General features: G+C 33.7%; 2 protein-coding genes across 4 annotated transcripts in view; one reads left to right on the top strand and one right to left on the bottom strand.

Moving 5' to 3' along the window:
• LOC129791558 (trifunctional purine biosynthetic protein adenosine-3) overlaps positions 1-20,657 on the bottom strand; it is a 1,078,967-nt gene that overhangs the window by 988,856 nt on the left and 69,454 nt on the right. The window lies entirely within an intron of this gene.
• The window catches only part of LOC129791567 (rap guanine nucleotide exchange factor 4), a 110,125-nt gene continuing 93,019 nt past the window's right edge, over positions 3,552-20,657 (top strand). For 2 of the 3 annotated variants that reach the window (XM_055829771.1, XM_055829769.1), the window contains exons 1-2: positions 3,552-4,117; positions 16,906-17,019. In XM_055829771.1, coding sequence (XP_055685746.1) covers positions 16,985-17,019 — 35 coding nt within the window. In that variant the 5' untranslated portion in view covers positions 3,552-4,117; positions 16,906-16,984. The remainder of the gene's footprint in view (positions 4,118-16,905; positions 17,020-20,657) is intronic. The other variant, XM_055829770.1, reaches the window with a different exon arrangement.

Below are 20,657 nucleotides of genomic sequence, written 5' to 3'. Positions count from 1 at the left end.
AATTTCTGGGCAAAAGTTTTCATCCCACGAAAAATATCAGAAAATAAAAGAAGACTTTTAAATGTTCTAGAATACCTAGGTCCTAAACGCCCTAAGCTATCTACTCTAGGACAGCTTTGTAATGCTTTTTTTTTTTCAATTTAATAAACATATTCTTTTAATAAAACTTCTTTAATAATCATCCAATTCTCCTTACAACAATTCTTTTATATATGTTTGGATGGCTCTGGTGGGGCTAATGAACAAGAGGGGATGGCCCCACCAGGCCATCGAAGGGGGGCACTACACTCCTCACCCCTTAGAGAAAGGACGAGTAAGTCCTTTTTTTATAGTTTTCTTTTTTTTTCGTATATTTGTATATCGCTTATTGTATATTTGAATATTGTTTTCGTAGTCTATTTTATTCAAATGATTCTTATAAATTTATTTAGTTATTTTTTTTTTATTACTTATCGATTTTCATTTAAATTTGTTCATTTACATATATTTGTTTTTATAGATAGATTCATAAATTAAATTTCATTTTAAGCTATTTATTATTTGAAGTTTACAGTTTTATCTTTCTCTATTTTAATTATTTACTTATCACACATTTTCAATTTTTTTTTAATAAGGGGTTTTATTTATTTATTTTATTTTATTTTTTTATAAGAAGTGGTTTCCCCTCACCCCTTAGAAAAAGGAGTGAATGAGGAAGTTAAGAGGAAATTAGATTTTTTTTTTGTATATTTTTTTTTCTTTATAAGATATTTTTATTTCGGCATATACACTATTTCAAATAGCCTGAATCTATTTGAAAAGTGTTTATTGAAATTTTTATATAATGTACATAACAAATGAACGAAATTGTATTGAACAATTTCAGAACATTGTTCTTGAACTTATCATGGCAATTCTTGCAACATAATCAATTTTAAGTGGGCACAAGTTCATATTTTGTATTTTTGATTAATAAGCAAAAAATTTTTAATTGTTTTCTTTTCCGTATTGAATTTAAAGGTTGACCAATTTTTTGTTTAAGTAAGCAAATTTTAAATTTATAATTTTTTTGTTATTTACCATTGATTTGAGGCTGACCGAGTTTTCTTTTGTTTTTGTTTCTTTTTTGACTTGTTCTAGTTATTTTTTCATTAACGCGGACTTTGCAATATCAACGATTTCCGCATTGCCAAATGTTTTAAAAATTTGCACTTGGTTTTTCTTCCGATATTTTCTTATAATTCTTTCAATAAAGTATTTTTTGCGTAATAATAAAAAGGGATAATCAGGGGTTAATTTTTTTGGAACATCGATAGAGATAATTCTTTTCTTTCCTTAAAATTAATTATTTTTGCACTTTGCGTGCTTGGCGCTTGCGGCCTTTCTTTGTTTTCTTAATTACTACATTGGTACCCTGGGGTCCTTTTTTTTTTTTTAATGCTATGTAGGCAACGTGGGCCTAATTTCTATGTATTGTATTGGGCAACGGGGGCCTATTTCTTTGTAATTTCATCGGCGCAATGAGGGCCGGAATTTATGCATCTTAATCCTATTCGAAGGATTATCTGTATGGATGTTCTTAGATATAAATAAATATTTCAAACAAGTGCAAAATTAATTATTAGGAGAAAATAAAAATGAAAAATGCGATTTCTATTTAATTTTATAATGAAAGGAAATTAAACGAATTTAGAGAGTGAAAAATTAACTAGAAACAGAACATGTCAGCCTTTTTTTTGCAAAATTTGAATTAGAATTGGAATAATTCTTTAATCTTGAAATTGATATTCATTATAGATAATTTAATAATAATTATATAATTAAAATAATTTCTTATCTGAATGATGCCCTAGATGCTGGTTGATTTTGTTGTTAATTGAGGGAGTCAATCTTGGAGCTGGGTGTCTTGAATTCTTTAGTATCTCTGCATCGTGTTGGCATAGTCCAAGATTCGTCCTTTTTGCCTTAGGTTGATTATGTTGCGTTGATCATCTTGTCGATCCAGAAACATTCTTGGATCCAGCGTTTTCCTTGAATCCATCATCCAGCTTGATGTTGATTCACCATTTCACTTTTTGTTCAACACTTTTCACTTGCTTTCTCCTTCAGTTCTTTCACTTCTTAAATTTTAATTATTTTACAGGGTGACGAAACTCACTAGTTCTTTTTCATCACTTTTCAGCATCTTCAGCACTTTCAGCACTTTATTTTTATTTTTATTAATTAATTTATTTTTTTTTTAACAGCTTGGAGGATCAACGAGGGTTTTCCTCGTTGTCCTCCCGGGCGAAAACACCAGTGAAATGCTTTTTTTTTTTCAATTTAATAAACATATTCTTTTAATAAAACTTCTTTAATAATCATCCAATTCTCCTTACAACAATTCTTTTATATATGTTTGGATGGCTCTGGTGGGGCTAATGAACAAGAGGGGATGGCCCCACCAGGCCATCGAAGGGGGGCACTACAGCTTTTTTAAACTTTTCATCTAACTATCATTATGAAAATTCTTGCATTTCTAACTCTCTGTAATCGAAAGCTTAAACATGGCTTTGAAGAGCTTTTTGATTGAATTATTTTTAAGGAATTATTTATCTTAATTTTCCTCCAAATGAAAACTTTTAGAGCAATGACAAATAAATTAAACGAATATCATTATTGACCTAAATCTTCATAATTTTAGAAGTTTTCTTTAGACATTTTGTGTTTCTTTTAATTTGGCTTCAAAAGTTCTAAAAATTGACTTTGAATAAAAAAAAATTGTACATTGTTTTTTTTTATGAAGATTAAAAACAAATGACCGGAAATCAAGAACATTTTAAGTATAAAACGTCCTGTTCACTTTCACGTCCAGCTGAAGGATTTTGTCAAATCGCAAAAGGCTCTGAAGGCTGCTTTCTTTTCTCCTTAATTCTCTTCAAAGCTCTCAGTGGGATTAAAATCTGCTAAAGAGTTATTTCAAATAGTTTAACAAGTTGATCCTGGCCATATTCTTTAAAAAGGATATTTAAAATCAAGCCCTAGTCCAATTTTGGTTATCTTGGTTTAGTTCAACGAAAAAAATCCCTTTAGTCCATGAATCCTTTAAAATTTGGTCCGTCATTCGGTCCATCCTTAAATACAAAATATTCTTTTGGGACAAAATGTTTTCTTCAAAGGCTCGTGCATTTATCTTTAGGGTCAAACTACCTACAATACAAACGATATAATCAAACTGCAAGGATGTGACAAAGATTGATTTTTCACACATGCAAAACATTTAATTTATTCTTTAGCCATTTATCAGCCCTCTGAAGGACGAAGGTGTATGTTAGTTATATGTGAATTCTCGGCAGGTGAGCGCAAAGGTTTTCGGTGGAGTGCGGAGTTCGGTGGCCCCCGAGGGGACTACCCCTTGGGTATATATGTGGAAGAGTTGAAAATTGCACGGACGAGGATCACAACAGGGACAAATGCGACGGCGCAGAAACCTTCTCTCCCTGACCTCCACGGTCCTCCTCACACCTCCTTCTGTACAGCCGCGGCGGCATCTCATGAAGGTGTCTCTGTGGCACACCAGCTCTCGGGGCATCAGTTGATTTTCCGCAGTTCATCCGTTGAGACGTGTTTTTCTGCACAAACATTTGCGCGCGCGCTCAAAATTGAACACACAGGGACACATCCAACGTTTTGCTTTTTGCATATTACATATTTTATAGTAGATAAATTCCCGCATTGCTTTCGGTTATGCACACAAGATTGCAGAGAACGCGGAGGTGAGCTTCTCCTATGATGGTGGGTACGCAGAAATGAGAAAGATAATCCGCGGGCGAACTTATCCGTCTCCCGACTTGTCCATCAGACCTCTGCTGTGCAACAGTTGCGAGTAGGTGAACGAGTTCGCGAGAGCTCTCTGCAGTTCATTCATCAACAATTTTAATCCGTGGGCTGGGGCACCCGAGACAATCAATCGAGAGTTCCTCTCAAGGTGTGTGTTTTGTTTACGTCTTTAGTCGTGCAAAAAAAAATTGTGTGAGTGAGCAGGTAAAAAAAATAATCAAGAGACGTCTTGCAAAATCTCACGTTAATGTAGCCATCTGATTTGCTCTCTCACCTCACACGCATTAAGAGCCCCAGAAGTTGCCACCAAAAATTCATGGTGAGTCCTTTCTTGAAGTGTTAATCACCGCGCGGGAATGTCCTTAAAAAAATCCTAAATCCATTTCAAATCTCTCATTAAACCACAAAAGAAGAAATTCATCTGCTTCCTGCACAAAGTTTAATTTCCTCAATTTTCTCGCTGTGCGGACTCTGCGTGCTTTTGCCGGAAAAGCAAGATGAGAATTTTTTAATGAATCCACACAGCTGAGATTTTTTTCTCTTTCTGTCTTTTATTTCCACCTTCGTCATTTTTATTCCTTTCTCAACGCCACAGCAATACGACAAGATTTAAATTAATTTTGTTAGCAAAGACCCAAAATTATTTTTTAATTTTCAGAATATTGCAATATTTTCCACGAAATTCCCACCATTATAGCTCAAATGCAGAATGTTTGCAAATGTAGAATTAATTTTGCAAAATTTTAATAACATTTTCAGAGGAAATGCATTTTGTGGGAGAGAAATGTTCTGTAGTGCTCTGAAAGTGAGAATTTTCTCAATTTTCACTTTGAGTCCAGCATATTTTTCCGGGATATGAAAAATTAATTATTAGTGCACCTTATGAATTAAAAAAAAAAAAACTTTTACAGCGTCTTAGGAAAGTCTTAATATTGACTTTGTGAAAATTGAAAATTCTTTCTGTGGAGCATTACTGTTTTCACACAAAAAATTATTAATTAATTAAAAAAAATAGAGTTACACAGAAGCCGTGCTTCTTTAAAGAAAGAATCACAGCTAAAATAAATTTAAAGCAATTTTTTTCATAAATAAGCTTAAAGAAAAATCACTAATCTTCAATTTTTTGAAATCATTTTCCAAATATTCCTTTTTTGTGTTTTGTTCAGATTTTATGAACCTTTCTTATTAATTAAAATTATTTTTAAAAAATTCTTATTAATTGCATTGATTTATTCCTCGAAGAATTAAAAGAATTTTCAAATAGAGTCAAAGTGCAATTTCGTAAATTTTTTTTATTTTCTGTTTTTTTATTATAAAAATTTTCTAACTGTTGCACAAATATTTTATTCTCAATTGCTTTTATAGTGTCTATATGAAATAAATTCATAAAATTAAAATTTAAGGACAAAAAACGTAAATTAACATTTTGCCCCATGGTTGGGGCAAAAAGTTAAAAGTGCAAGGTTTCGAAAAATGGACTGAAAATACGTTTTTCCGTTGAGTTAGAAAATAATCGTCCGAGACAAAGTTGTAGCCTGGAAAATTTCCTATAAGATAGTCGTCATGGGAAAACTCAGATATTTTCAGGGAAATCAAGAAAATCTTTCTTCCAAAAAACTAACTTTTTCCCCATGTCCCCCTACCTTTAAAACTGTTTTTCATACTAACAAAAAAATCCCCAGAAAGACCAGAAAGCTGCAATGTTTTTTCCCTTAAATATTTTAATTTACTCTGACTCTAAAGCTCTAAAGTTGTTTCCCACAAAAAAATAAATATATAAACTGCAAAGATAAAAATTAAATATAGCATGGATGGAACAGTATAAAGCGAAAGAACGGTAAGTAAAACTTACGGGCTGTGATTCTTTCTTTGTCAGTGAAATGTGAAATTGACGGAAAATTGAGGATGGGCAAATTTTGAGGAAGGCTTTCTCGCGCACCGAATCACAGCCAACGCACAGATAATTTGTGAGAAGCCTTAATCGTGGGCGTTGGCTGTGATTCGGTACGCGAGAAAGCCTTCCTCAAAATTTGCCCATCCTCAATTTTCCGTCAATTTCACATTTCACTGACAAAGAAAGAATCACAGCCCGTAAGTTTTACTTACCGTTCTTTCGCTTTATACTGTTCCATCCATGCTATATTTAATTTTTATCTTTGCAGTTTATATATTTATCTTTGCATTTTTATATGTATATATATAATGTATATATCTATGCATTTATATATATTTTATTTTATTTTATATGTGTATATATAAAACGCCCCGCTTCGCGGGGCGTTGGACTTATGTAACTCAAGATATGACATGTTAACTTTAAAACGCGATATCTCCGGAACGGCTACATAGATTTTCTTCATTTTTGGCATGATGAAAGATATTATAGCCAATTATAACATATCAAAATATGAAGCAATTCTATAAAGCGGTGCTCGAGATATTCATCGAAAACTCATCGAAAATTTTGTTTTCGATTTTAGCGCCACTTGCGGTCATTTTTTGAACTTGCGATGTTCCGAGCAGTTGTAGGGCTCGTTAATATCTTTCATTTGAGCCCGAGTTGATCAAAATCGGTCAAGCCGTTCTCGAGTTATGGTTGATTTTCGATGAAAAATTGTGGCGGCCATATTGACTAAACGGCTTGACCGATTTTCAAAAATGAGGTATCGTTGGAAAGGTCTAGATGGCCCCTACAACATATCAAAATTTCAGACTTCTAGCTATAATAGGGACTGAGATATAGCGAAAACAAAATTTGGGGGTTATCCAAAATGGCGGACGGGGGGGTGGGGGGTTGGATTTGACTTCATAATCGGATGTCCTCTACCCGATATATGAACTTTGCCGTTGACCGCAAGTCTCTATCTATCACCGTTCTCTTGTAATTTAGAGAAAGGTTCCGGCCGGCCGGACGGCCGGACGGACGGACGGACGGACGGCCGGCCGGAAAAATTTTTGGCGCCACCATTTTTTGGAATGTGGGGACCCTAATTCGTGCTCATCCCAAGTTTGAGCCTGATCTGACGACTTTGCATTTTAGAGTGTACACAGAAGCTGTGCTTCTTTGAAGAAAGAATCACAGCTAAAAGAGAAACATTGAGAAAATAATCACATTTTAATTCCAAATGTTGTCCCCTAATCTGAAACAACGCGTAGAGCTCATTCAACAAAAACTTAATTGAATCCATGCAGTGAAATACACAAAAATAGCAGGAAAAATTCAGCCAGGAAAACGTGGTGAAAAAAATTGGATTTGTAGAAAAAAATTTGCACTCAATGGGAGCAAAATCCCCACAAAAATGTTTTAGATTTGCTGTGTGCACAAAATGGAATCACTCATAATTAAAAGTGTGTGGTGTGGGGGTGGATTGTATGTGTTTGCGCGTTTATTAAATAAAATATGCCAATGCCTACCGATACCCATTTTGATCACCTTTTCGTCGACATTGTCAAGCCCACCGCGCACTGTTGGTCACTATGCAGACTGATTGTTTAACCACAGAGTTGCAGAGAAGCGTGATAATCCCAAGCAAAGAGCTTTTGGGGGTATAATTCGCGAGGAAATCCCTGAAAATGCGAATGCATCGCGTGAGTGGGAAAGTCCACCGCTATTAAATTTTCAACATGAATATTTGAAATTGCACTCAGCTTCTGGCTATATAAGGTTCCATCTACCCATCGTGCCCACATGAAGGGACTCATAAAATCATGCTTCATTATCATTATGGTTGGTTTTAAGCTTGTACAGTAATACAATACATAGCCAGTGAAATTGGAACAAAAAGCTATTAATTTTTAAAATTTAGAGAGAGCTTTAAGCTTTCTTTTTGTAGATTTTTATTGTTTTTTTTTTAATGTTAAAGAACTAATTTTTGATTATTTTTAACCATGAGCTTGAACGTTTTATTTTAAAAAATTAAATGAATCGGAAAAGCTTTTGATTTAACCCTAAAAGTTTTCTAAATCAGTTAACTGATCTAGATAAGTTATTTTATTTATATTTTCTTATGGAAAATTTATAAATATTTTATTTGTAACGATTTCCACGACCACTCACTGTTTTATTTAGACATTCAAAATAGATGAAATTAACGAACTCAAAAACAGGAACGCATCTCCAATGCACCACTACGCTAATCAGACTTTATTAAACCTTGAATAATTTATCTAAAAGCAAGTCAGCTCCAATCAATATTATGTTGGGTGGATTGAAATTGAGATAATTAATAATATTTCCATGTGGACAAGCAATTAATTTATATTGAGATGATAAATTTGGATGAATTTCGATAATATTAATTAAATCTATCTAAAAGTGTGAAATAATTAATTAAATTGAGATGTTTTTTGAAGAGTTAGAATGTTTATATATAATTCAAAATAAATACTGCAAAATTTATTTATTTCTTTGCAATTTTAACTGCCTAAAATAGAGAGATATTGTCGTAAAATTTTGATAAGGAGCATAAAGAGTTTTTTTTTGGGAAAAGAGAAAATCACTGATGATGCGGAGAGCATCTCAGAGGAAGTAGTGAGATTTCTAGATCTAGGTATCTGGAAATTGTTTTCTATATTTAAAAAATAGATAATATTACTTTGAATCGAAAATATATTTACCTTAATTTACAGAAAAACTGTATTATCAAAAGAATATTATCTTCCTTTTCTCTACAAAAATTATTGTTTTTTTAAATGATTTTAAAGTTATTTTTTTAGCTTTCGTAAAATCGAATCTCTTAAATCTGAATAAGGATAAAAATCAATGTATTTCCTTTATAAATTTTTAAAGAAACTCACACCTAGAATCAACAAGAATCAATAAGAAATAATAAGAATATCAAAAGACTCTCAGAATCTAACCAAGGAAATCTTATTACCAACCGTTTCTGCTGCAAATCGGGTAATTCTTTATGGCTCTCAATTGAGGTCTCAACATTTTGCAATTGACCTGAATTTTGAATTCTAATTAGTGTTGATTCGCGTGGATTTAATTCACTTATATACGTCGTATGGTGGCCTTACAAAGTATAGCACTTAATGTGAGGAAGTTTGCAATTTATCGCGTGATTAGAGCAACACGTTCAAAAGCTCCTAATCTTTCATCTATGCAAATGAAGACTCTGGACGACCCAAAACCCACGTCCCGCAGTACGCACATACACACGACAACATTAGTCAGGCCAAACGGCGTCCACTTTGCTGGATATATTTGCAGCGCCCAAACAATAAGCACGGTGTATGAAATATTAATTTGCACTGCATGTGTGCTGTATTGAAGGCTCGAGGATTGCAGCCAAATGGCGGAAAAGAATGGCGGTGGATGAGGCACTGAGAAAAGGTCACTCCTATTGCGCTTCTTCGCCTTGACCCCACGCTTTTAACGCCACATGGGACACCTCCAGATGTTTTGTATTGACTTTGGAATAATTTACTTGTGCAACATGATGTGATACACTGTAGCAATATTGTGGTTTTGAATTGATTTTTTTATCTCTCTCTCTCTCTCTTGTAGAAATATCGAAGATTATATTAATGTTAAAAGGTCGTTCGTTGTAGTTGTTTGAGAGAATATTTATTGTTAAATTATGAAAAGGAAATCCTTAAGAATTTTGATATAAAAAGAATTTTACTTTGTCTCAGAAATTCTTTTCTGTGTTAAAATTATCATTTTTGCAATATCTCGATGTCTGTAGATGCTCTCGACAAATGATTTTTCACTTTTAATGACAATTCTGTGAATTCTTAATACTCAAATTTATAAAAAGCTTCTAAAATATTGCAAATTTATGGCCTAGCTTTGAAACTTTCTTTTAACCATCTTATCCCCTATTGAGACGTTATGCTCAGAGTATGAGTAAAATACTTGGTGTAATCTTCTACTATGAACCTGGACATAATTCTTTAGATGAGACGTAAACGTTAAACCGGAAGCTATATACCTACATTTACCTTTCATAAATTTCCTCTTAAATGGAATTTATCAAACATTTTCCTTCCTGTCATTAATCCCAAACTTGCAATATGTAATTAATTACATTTTATTACATCGTATACATATGTACCTACTACATACTTATGTTAAGAAAGAACATTCTAATTCTGATTGTATAATTATTTTTATTCTCATCTCCTCTCTCTGGGTGTCTTTACATTGAGTTTAGTGATCATGTATGTATGTAGTTTTGCGAAAGTAAAGCTGAAGAGACTCAATTACAATATGTGTTATGACGCAGGAGAGAGGGAGAAAGCATTTCATTTGGTATTCCCAACACGCTCCTATGTCGTCCAGGAAGCTCTCGGGGTAAACATAAATACACGTAATTAGTAAATGGAGTAAATGGGTGGCGGATGTTGACATGAGAGATGGACAGGAATGCAGTTACGGCCTCGGGGGCAAGGTCACAGTGTTCATATTAAATGCGAATATTAATTCATATAACGAGATGTGGATTTATGCGAAAGGGAGATTATTAAATTTTCATTTCGCATGTACTTTCTTAAACACAAGGTCTCCTCTGTACCAAATTCTGCCACGTATTGTGGGTTAAGGCTGGGTACTCGAATGAATTTGTGATTCAATGAAGTAAATATATACTGAGAAATGCATTTTAAATCCTTTCAACACACAAGAACGAAAAAAAAACAGCCACCAAGAAAAGGGGATTGAATTGATAAAAGAAGAATCAGTCATGAAAGAATTTATCCACACTCAATCCATTTGCAACATCTCGTACTTTTATTCATGCCCATTCACTTTGCACAAGAAAAAAAAAGATAAGAAAAAAAACATATATAGGGCACGATGTAAAATAGAAGACTGAAATGTAATTTCTTTTAACAAAAAAAAAAGTTTGTGCTTGTGAATTTTCCTTCCCTTGTACATTCATCCCCCTTGTACGTCCTTGCCACATTGGGAAACATAAAATATGTACATTGCAAAATATATATTTTCACAAAGAAAATATTCACTCTTCCTTTATTTTATACAACCTTACATACATACGAAGCATAAGCTACACAAGTCAGCTTTCCCGGCATGTACGCATATTTTGCACCACACTTTGCAATTGAATATTTACAGCTCTTGAAGAAAAAAAAGCGAGCATAAAATAAATATGGTGTGGTACTTGTGAAGGAGAAAAGTGGGTGAGAGACTCATGGAGCAATGTACCCCCATAAGACTTTAATACAACCTCTTTACTTCCCTTTCGTAATTTTTTTTATTTCTGTGCACTCTCAAACGCAAAAGTCACAGCAATATTGATTCCCGGACACGTGATTTATCGATTGATCTCCCCCAATAAATAAAAAGAAGCCTTTTTGCATGGGGAAGACAAGAAAATCTTTTTTTCTCACAAAACTTTCACAACTTTAGTCGATGAGATCCTCAAGATCTCACATATTCCATCAGTCGTGGGTTGTCGAGAAAGTTTTTACTTGCCACCAAAAGGAGAGAAGGAATGAAAATCTATCCACTCACCCCCCCCCCCCCCAATCCCAAGAGAGAAAACACTTGAATAGTTTTCTTATACTCTCTGCATTGAGAGAGTTATCTTCAACCCACAATCTAATGGTGGTTTTTAGTTTTCGCATATATAAATACTTTTAGAAGAGCTTAAAAGCTTTGCAAATTCTATTTCCATAGCAGATTGAAAATTAATAACTCTCAGCTTACAAATATTCAATGTTCTCTATATAATATAAAACTTGTAGAACTTTGAAATTCCATTTTTGTCTTAATAATTTTATTTGGAACTTTTTTGTCTTTTAATTTTCAATTTTTTCCTTGAAGTTTAGACATATTTTTGGCTGAAATCAGTTTTTCGCATTTTCTGGCTCTCCTGTTGATTTTAGAGCAAATCTGAATGGATTTTTGGGTCATCCCGTACCCGCAGGTTCGTCGATGAGCCTGATCGATATGTCCCAAAGGGAACTTTCAGTTACAAAAAATAAGAATTTTCAATTTTTTCCTTGAAGTTTAGACATATTTTTGGCTGAAATCAGTTTTTCGCATTTTCTGGCTCTCCTGTTGATTTTAGAGCAAATCTGAATGGATTTTTGGGTCATCCCGTACCCGCAGGTTCGTCGATGAGCCTGATCGATATGTCGCAAAGGGAAGTTTCAGATACAAAAAATAAGAATTTTCAATTTTTTCCTTGAAGTTTAGACATATTTTTGGCTGAAATCAGTTTTTCGCATTTTCTGGCTCTCCTGTTGATTTTAGAGCAAATCTGAATGGATTTTTGGGTCATCCCGTACCCGCAGGTTCGTCGATGAGCCTGATCGATATGTCCCAAAGGGAAGTTTCAGATACAAAAAATAAGAATTTTCAATTTTTTCCTTGAAGTTTAGACATATTTTTGGCTGAAATCAGTTTTTCGCATTTTCTGGCTCTCCTGTTGATTTTAGAGCAAATCTGAATGGATTTTTGGGTCATCCCGTACCCGCAGGTTCGTCGATGAGCCTGATCGATATGTCCCAAAGGGAAGTTTCAGATACAAAAAATAAGAATTTTCAATTTTTTCCTTGAAGTTTAGACATATTTTTGGCTAAAATCAGTTTTTCGCATTTTCTGGCTCTCCTGTTGATTTTAGAGTTTAATTTGTTCTTTCTAAACTTTTAATTAAAATACAAACGACGCGACATTCAAGATTATTGCTAATTTCCTTTTATTCAAAAGAAAAATCCATTAAGCTCTTCATGGAATCCTTGTATACATTTCATTAATGAACTTCATCTTGGAGAGCTTTATAAATTGTTTGGAAAATCTCATACAACTGAATTTTTTCGTTCTACAAGGATTTTTCTCTACATATTTTCAATTTTCTTTTGTTACCCCGCATTGCTAAAAGCTCTCTCTGTGTGGAAAATCTGACTGAATAATGATAATAAGTAAAAAATAGAAAATTCCCGTATAACGGGGAATAATCTCTTTTATATGCTGGTACATATATAAAAAGCTATGAAAGTTCCAAGCTCCAAGCTCCATCATACGATAGTCAATTTAGAACCGCAGTACTTGTCATAATTATGCTGATGAATAAACGTGGTTTTGTATAACACGAAAGTACCAACCTTGCTAGTTAACTGTCGACCCTTTTATATGTTTCTCCTCTATAGTGTGTTAAGAGCTTTCTCCCGCATAGTGCAGCTGAATGAGCTTTGGGGTGTGTTTTGTTTTGCCAGGGAAAACTATTATATACTAAATTCAAAAGCTGGTTGTTGGGAAGAGGGGTGGAGGTGGAGAATTAAACTTCTGGGCTATATAAAGGAAGAACAAAAAAAAAGTTTCCACTTTTCAATTCACTAAACTCGGTTGCACACATGCTCCGTATCACAATCTTTAATTGTTTTCTTACTAAAATTGCGGTATTTGTGGGAAACTTTCTCTCAATGCTTCTTTTCAAGTCCAGGAAAATAATAAAAGTCATTTACGAGATAACATGCAGTATTGATATCAAATTCTGCTTCAATAGAATAAACAATAAAAATCCTTAACTATTTCATGGAATGAATTTCTATTACTCTTTTGAGGCGGGAAAATCGGTCTGAAAAATAATAGAAGACAGATCTTTGTGAAAAGGAAAAACTCGAAAAACTCAATTAAAAGCTCTCAAATCAAAATAAAAAAAATGTTTTTATATATTTTAAAGCTTCTGTAAAAGCTTAAGTATTTTTTAGTTAAAAAACTATACATATTTCAATGAATAAAAATAACATTTTTGAGGTAAATTTACTCAAAACGCACGAGGCTAAATGAATCACATGTAAATGAATGCATTTTGCACCAGCAAAATAAACAGAAAATAAAGCAAATTAGAGCAAATGAAATCAAATGAAAACATTTTGCAGGGAGGGAGCAAGCCTATGCTGGTGGAGGCACTCCCCGAATGTTGAAGATGATTCAACAAAAATAAATGGTAATTAGTGTGTTGCGGAGTTCATTCGCCCAGGAGGCGCGTCAATGGGTTTAGGATTTCTTGTCTGAGAGGAAACTCCTCCTCAGGTTCGATGGTGGGTTTTGCCGGAGAATATTCTCCTCGATATATATAATTCTATTGTCTGGCAATTTCGTATAGACTCTTGAGTAAAATTGCCCAGTCATTTTGGGAAGAGTTAGTGAATTGACAAGAGTTTCGTTAGTTGTTCCCCAGAGAGGAGGTTTTTAGATAAAATAATTCGGATTAGTCCTTAAAGGTCCCTACGTTACATCGTGAATTTCCCCATTGTTAGCCGATGGTTCTCATTGGAAGCTCAAAATACATATTATATTGCAGAATATTGTGAAAAACATTCAACAAAACCAAAATAATTAATCACTTACCATTGTTTGAATTTGGCGGTTGAATGTTTTGCAGATGGGCGGATGGGTGAGTGCCAGGCCATTAAAGAAAACCACCTGAATACAAAAGCTCAGCTGGATAACAATAGAAGCTTTATATCCCAAAATGTATGAACACACAAAAATTCCTTAGTCAGACAAATGGGGTCGCTTCTGTGGTGAACTTTAAATTATTGATTACAAAATAAGTAACTTTTATTAGGGTAGGTATAATCTATCAAGCTGTTGTCACATATTGTCTATACAAAACTTATTGTGAATGGTAATGGTTGAATAGAAAATATTTTAGTTCTTATTTGACTTTTGAGGCCGATTTTAGGGCAGACCGGGGGCAATATGTTCGAATTTAAGCTTCCTAGTGGGTTTAGGAGTGAAGATATTAAAATAAATTAAGATGGCCGCTAGTTTATAGGAATTAATCATAATATATTTCCTGATAAACATAAATAAATTTTGTTTCCTGACTGCTTTGTAGACGAATTAGAACGCAGAAAATCATTTTAATGTGTTTTTGAATATTTTCAAAATGGCCGCTAAACCTCCGTCATTTTATAATAGAGAATCATTTAAAGAAAACACCTTACTGATGTTTCTTACACTTATTTGCAAAGGAAGCCTAAATAATTATACCTACAAAACAGAAATTCGCCATATTGGACAGATATAGGCGGTCATTTTGAGAAATGCAACGAGACAATTACCTTTTGTCCGTTATTTCAAACGCCTGGAGTAATTCCAAAACGTTCATTCATTCAAGTATTCTCCAAACGATGTATTTTAATCGTCTTCTTCTTAAGAAAATACAAAATATTTATAAATCAAAAGGTTTCTGCTCCTTGTTGCTAATCCTGCTATTTATATATTCTATTATGTTTCCCATTAATGGTGTCTCCCACGAAAAGCAATGCTTGGGGTTTTCTTTTGGGGTGATTTTGCACACGAGTCTAGGAATCTGATAAATTGACTGTGTGCGAAAATAGAGTCTCAATCCGGAAAATACGGGGGCGGTACTGTGTCTATTTTAACATTCCCCTTCTTGAGAAATTATGTATGTATATGTAGGTATAGTGTAGTGGGGGTGGAAAGGAATTTGTCTCCCCCAGAGATGATGATGAGGTAAAGAATTCAAGTTGGAGAGCTCACAGTGTGGATGGAAAATGACGTGGGTGAGTGCAATTACAACCCCAAAGGAGCAGTCCCTATTAAGGAGAACTGTTTGCGTCCCTTTTCAATTTTAATAATCGTCTGAAAAACGAGAAGCAACAAGACCCAAACAATTTAATAGGTATACACGCACTTCTCGTTTGATGACAAGAGATTTACAATCTAAAAATATCTCGCTACATGATCTGCTCATTTTTCCACGAAGTAAAACGAAAACCGCGCCATTTTCCATCGATATATGAGAAAATATTCAATGAAATTCAATGTTGACCTTTTCCCCGGCGGGCATTCCTCGTATACCCGCCATAATGACGGAAATTCAATGAAGGAAGCTTTATTGGAAAACAATTGTTCATCGGGTGATTAATATGAAATAAAATACATTGAAAGAGAGCTGGAAAAAAAACATTGCAAATTGCCAAATTGCCAAACCAGCCAAAACCAAGTGCAATTTCAATTTTATGTTCATTATGAGCTAAATTGAATCACTTCGTTTTCCACAATTTTCCCCCCAGGACACTGTCAGTACAACGCGAATACTACATTAAAATAAAATTGATTGTGCACATTTTTTTAGCAGCGTTTATTCACTGTTTAATTGATTTTTTTTTTCGGAATGAAACTTAGTTGCGAATTATTAATTAAATGGCCTTTTTCAGTGTTAATTGACACTGAATGGACAAAGGGGGTTTTCTCTTTGATGTTTATGAATATGTTTTGGTCAAAGTAAAATCTCATTTCGATGGAAAACAATTCCAATTAAATCTGATACATATAGGTAGCTGGTAAATGATTTACAAAATATTTTGATTTTTAAATCATTCTCATTGAAAATCAAAGGAAATTGATATGATTATGTATGAATAAATTTTCTCTAATAAAATATAAGCTTTGTTGAGCTTTTAAAGGACAAAAGCTTGCAATTGTACTTTGTCCCTTGATGCCAAATTCATTTAGAGTCTATTGTACTGTGGCGTACAGAATTTTACTGTAGAGATAGTTGGGGCAAGTTGAAAGTGCAAGGGTTTAGAAAATGAATCTAAAATATAATTAAGATAACAAAAATCAGTCGGTGGCAAAATTTTAGAGCATAAAATTGGCTATATAACAGTGCTTAATTACGAAAAAATTAAGATTTTTACAGAATCCAGGAAAATTATTCTCTCATCAAAATTTTTATGTTTGCTCCAGATTCCTCTAGTGTCCTTTTATTGTCCTTAATTCTATGGCTATGAAGGCTTTGATGAATTGCTTGTAATGCAGATTTTTTTTTAGAATCTTTAAATAATTTATTAGGTTTTTAGGATTTTCCTACAATTTTTTTTCTATATTTAATTTTAATGTGTGAAAGCGTCTTTGCGCTTTATCTGAGCTTTTCTTTGAGAGCTTTTCAACATTTTTTTTCTATAGTTCTCAGCACATACAAAAATTCACGAACAAATGTAGAAAAATCGTATACAAACGTTACATTTTATATGAAAATCTAGCCCCAATCTAGCTAGAGTTCTTCAACCTCAATGCAAAATTCTTTATCTATACACAACAAACTTCTAATGACAACCTTTGGCAAAATAAAATAACCCTTCCTGTCTCTATTTCAGTGAAAATCTATCCAAGTGCGCGGAAAGTGGCTTCAGCAGACTCACAAACGTGTAGTGTCTCAAGTTAAATTCTCCCATCATGGCGACCGAGTGGATCACGGCGATAGACAAAAGGTAAGAACTTTTCCTTATGGCATTAGCACGATGATGTCAGGGACGATGGTAGTGTAAACATCTTCCTTTGCCGTGTGTGTGTGTGTATGAAATTGTAAAGTGTCAGAGGAAAAGGAGTGAAATTACTTGAGACATTTTCTGAAGATGGGTGGTAGTTTTGCTCGCAAGTTTTGATAGGAACGTACGGCGGGAACGTATATATAGTTGAAGACTTGTGGTTTCCTGAATTCCTCCCGACACATCACAATCAATCGGGGAACTCCCCCAAAAAGCCACAAACTTGCATCCCATGCTATGCAATAAATAAATCATTTTGTATGCCTCTTACGGGTGCACCGCAGTGCCAGTAGATTTTCCCGCGGATTCCAACATATATATAGTGCACAACTGTCACAATGGCATCAGTGTGTGGTAAATGCAATTGGAAGAAAGTATATTATACTCCAAAAGCAATCGCATTTCCTTTTTGCTGTTCATGTAAGGATGGAATCTCAAGGCAGAAATGCTCAACGTTACTACTCCTCTGATTGTACGTCTAAAGCTCGTTCCTTGCTGCTTAAAATGGGATGTACTGTACATAGTAGATTGGAATGATGTGGAGTGAGAGAGTCCATATAGCATAGATATATAGCCTCGTTTAATTTTCTCTCAAGCCCTTTCTCGCTGAGAGAAATCCCCCCTTTCACCCACAAAAGGTGGTTTCAGCATAAAAGCGAGGTATACAGTAATACAACTACATTTTTATTGAATTTTTTCAACCGCTTTTCAATAGTGAACGATTCAGCAGAAATATCTCTTTTGGCCCGACAATTTCGCTCTAAATTCACTTGTCTTCCACACTGGTGTATTTATAGAAATTGAATATGTGCGATCCTTTGCATATAAATGAGCTTTGCACTATATATAGCACAGAATACATAATTGATATTTTTTATTTATTTAATAATAGAATTTTATTCAAATACTTATGTGTATAGTCATCCACATTCATGAAATATTTTGCACATGTTGTAATTATCCAAATTCTGCATATTTTGCAATAATAACTAACGAAGTTATTCAAATTATTGTTTCAATAATTCGCTATGTTATTGAACTGCCGCTCGGAATATTTGGAATTGATTTGTATAAAGAAATATTAAAACCAGACACCGATGAAATATTTTGCTAATTTGGAATGTATGCGTAATTGATATAAATTGAAATGAATAATTTTAGTGTGATTAATATTGTTTTAATTGAATTTTATTTATAATTCAAATTTATGTTATTAACGCCATTAACACAATACCAAAGTATCTTCACTGGGTTTGATTTAATTGAGGCTGGGAAATTCTACTTTTAATAATTTTCATGCATTTTTTATGGTTTTGACAGGGGTTTTGTGCTTTTGACAATTTGTGTAGAATTTCTTTTTAACGTGTGACGTTTCTTTTTTAACTTTTGAATTTTTTCTGATACATTTTTTTTTAATTTTGGTCGTTTATTTTCTAGCGTTTGACATAAATTCGAACTTATGGCATTTTTATTCTAACATCTGTCAAGCCTTTGACGTTTCTTTTCCTATGTTCGATATTTTAGTACAATTTAATGTTATTTAGAATATTTGAGTTTGAAGTTTCTTTATAACAGTTTGAAATTTTTAATATTTGTTGTTTTTTTTTTCTAACGTTTGTCGAGTTCTTTTAAAAAATGTTTAACGATTCTGTTTTTCAAATTCTTGCTCACCCAAGGAAAAGCAGAAATTAAAGCTAGAACTTTCGACCCTAATAGCGGGTCTTCTTCAGTGGCTGAAAGGACACATTAATTCAAACATTTAACATTGTTTTTTTTGTTTTTTATATAAAACATGATTTACATAAATTTACATGAATTTAATGATTCTCTTTTCACATTTTTTGCACCAATTTTTTTAGTTAAGAAAATTAATTTTTTAATCTCTAAAGAAGAACCTAAACTGTTCTAAGATTCATGGTAGTTTACGACACTTAATCCCCCTCTTAAGGTACCCCACTGCAATTCATTTATTTGGCTCTTTTAAAGCAGTTTTGAGCATTATCCTTCATTTTCTTTTTTGGATTCAAGCCACGAAATTTTCATTTTGATTCACAAACCCCTTCTTGCTCACAGCAGGTGGTAGATCACCGAGTTTATATGCGGTAGATGAAAAAAATTGCCTTAAATGTAATCATGATGTGATGCTGGGAGGCACATCATTGTCTTGCGTATGTGTGTGTGCCAAGAAAGTGGGATGGATATGGTTCTTACCTCCAAGAGATGAATTTCAATACAATTTTCCTTTGGATGGAGTTGAGGTTGGAGTCACGTCGTCCACTTTACACACTCCTGGATGAACGCACATAGGGTGAATAGGTAGCACGTACAGAGGTAATGTGGAATCTCGTCGTTTTCCTACTCATCCACTGGAAACATACCATGCGTTGCCAGTCAGAAGGTATTTGGTTGCTCCATCGCACCAGACATCCTCATATCCAGGAAAATTTGTAGTTGAAATGGGTCTTGTGTGTGAAAAGCAATGCGAAAGTACAAAATATCAATTCCATTCTCATATTCAGTTATCACATAGAGAGCGGGGGAGGTATGGATGGATGAAAGTCAAGATGATAATGGTGGGCAAAAGGCTTACACACAACATACAATGCATACAGAGGGCTTTTGGCCAAAAACATTGTGAGATGAATAGAAAATAGTTCACCAATGCACAGTAAATGGAATGGCAATTCCATAAAATTTTACTACTCTCATGCTCAATGGTGATTTTCAATTGAGATAGACATTCAATAAAATAATTTTCCTCTCTTTACTATAACAATTTCACAATACAAAGAATTTGCGAGCTTAGGGGGCGGAGGAGGGGTGCATTTAGCAAAGTGAATTGACTCGTGAAAATGCTTCAAAAACATTACTTTGTGGAAGTTGTGCGGAAAATTCAGAAACATACCCGCCCCAACTTTTGAGATGAGTTATGTGGCTTTTATTTGTGTTTGTACAACTATATATATTCTAATGGCTATTAGAAGAAACTTTTAGATAAGAACTCTGTGAACTAATATAGTTGAGCTATAAAGTATTTTATTCTATGCCTTGAGGGCTTTTGGGGATGAATTTTCAAAAGATTAACGGGTCAACCAAGTTATGATCATAAATAAAGAGGGTATTAGTCACGTCTCTTTAATGATTTTAACTACATATCCTGCATACTATATACAAACATAGCCTGAGATTATTTGATTTAAAGAATTTACAAAAAAAAAGAAAGAAAGATTTCTGCAAAATTTAACGTTAAATTACCCTCATCCACCTTAAAAGTTCTCTCTTCAAAGGATTTTGCAGTCACATCTACAGAACATAAGTAAATAAACAATCTGTGTGCTGAGGAAATTGCTTTAGTAGCCTTTTTGCCAATTTTCTGCAGAGAAACTTCCCCTTTGGACACACAGAGGGGATGCAGAAATTCTCAAAATGGTTTACCCTCCTTTTTTGACATTATATATAAATAAATTAAATAAGCTGTCACGTCAAAGTTTCTCTGATAATCCCATTAAATTTATGGTGATAAATGGGGGTAAAATGCGGGAAATAGGGGGTTCTTTCTTTATGGTGAAAATCAACAAACT

Source organism: Lutzomyia longipalpis, chromosome 3 (assembly GCF_024334085.1).
Source record: "Lutzomyia longipalpis isolate SR_M1_2022 chromosome 3, ASM2433408v1".
NCBI lineage: Eukaryota > Metazoa > Arthropoda > Insecta > Diptera > Psychodidae > Lutzomyia > Lutzomyia longipalpis.
Note: the sequence above shows the minus strand (reverse complement) of the source record. Positions and strands in the feature narration are given on the sequence as shown.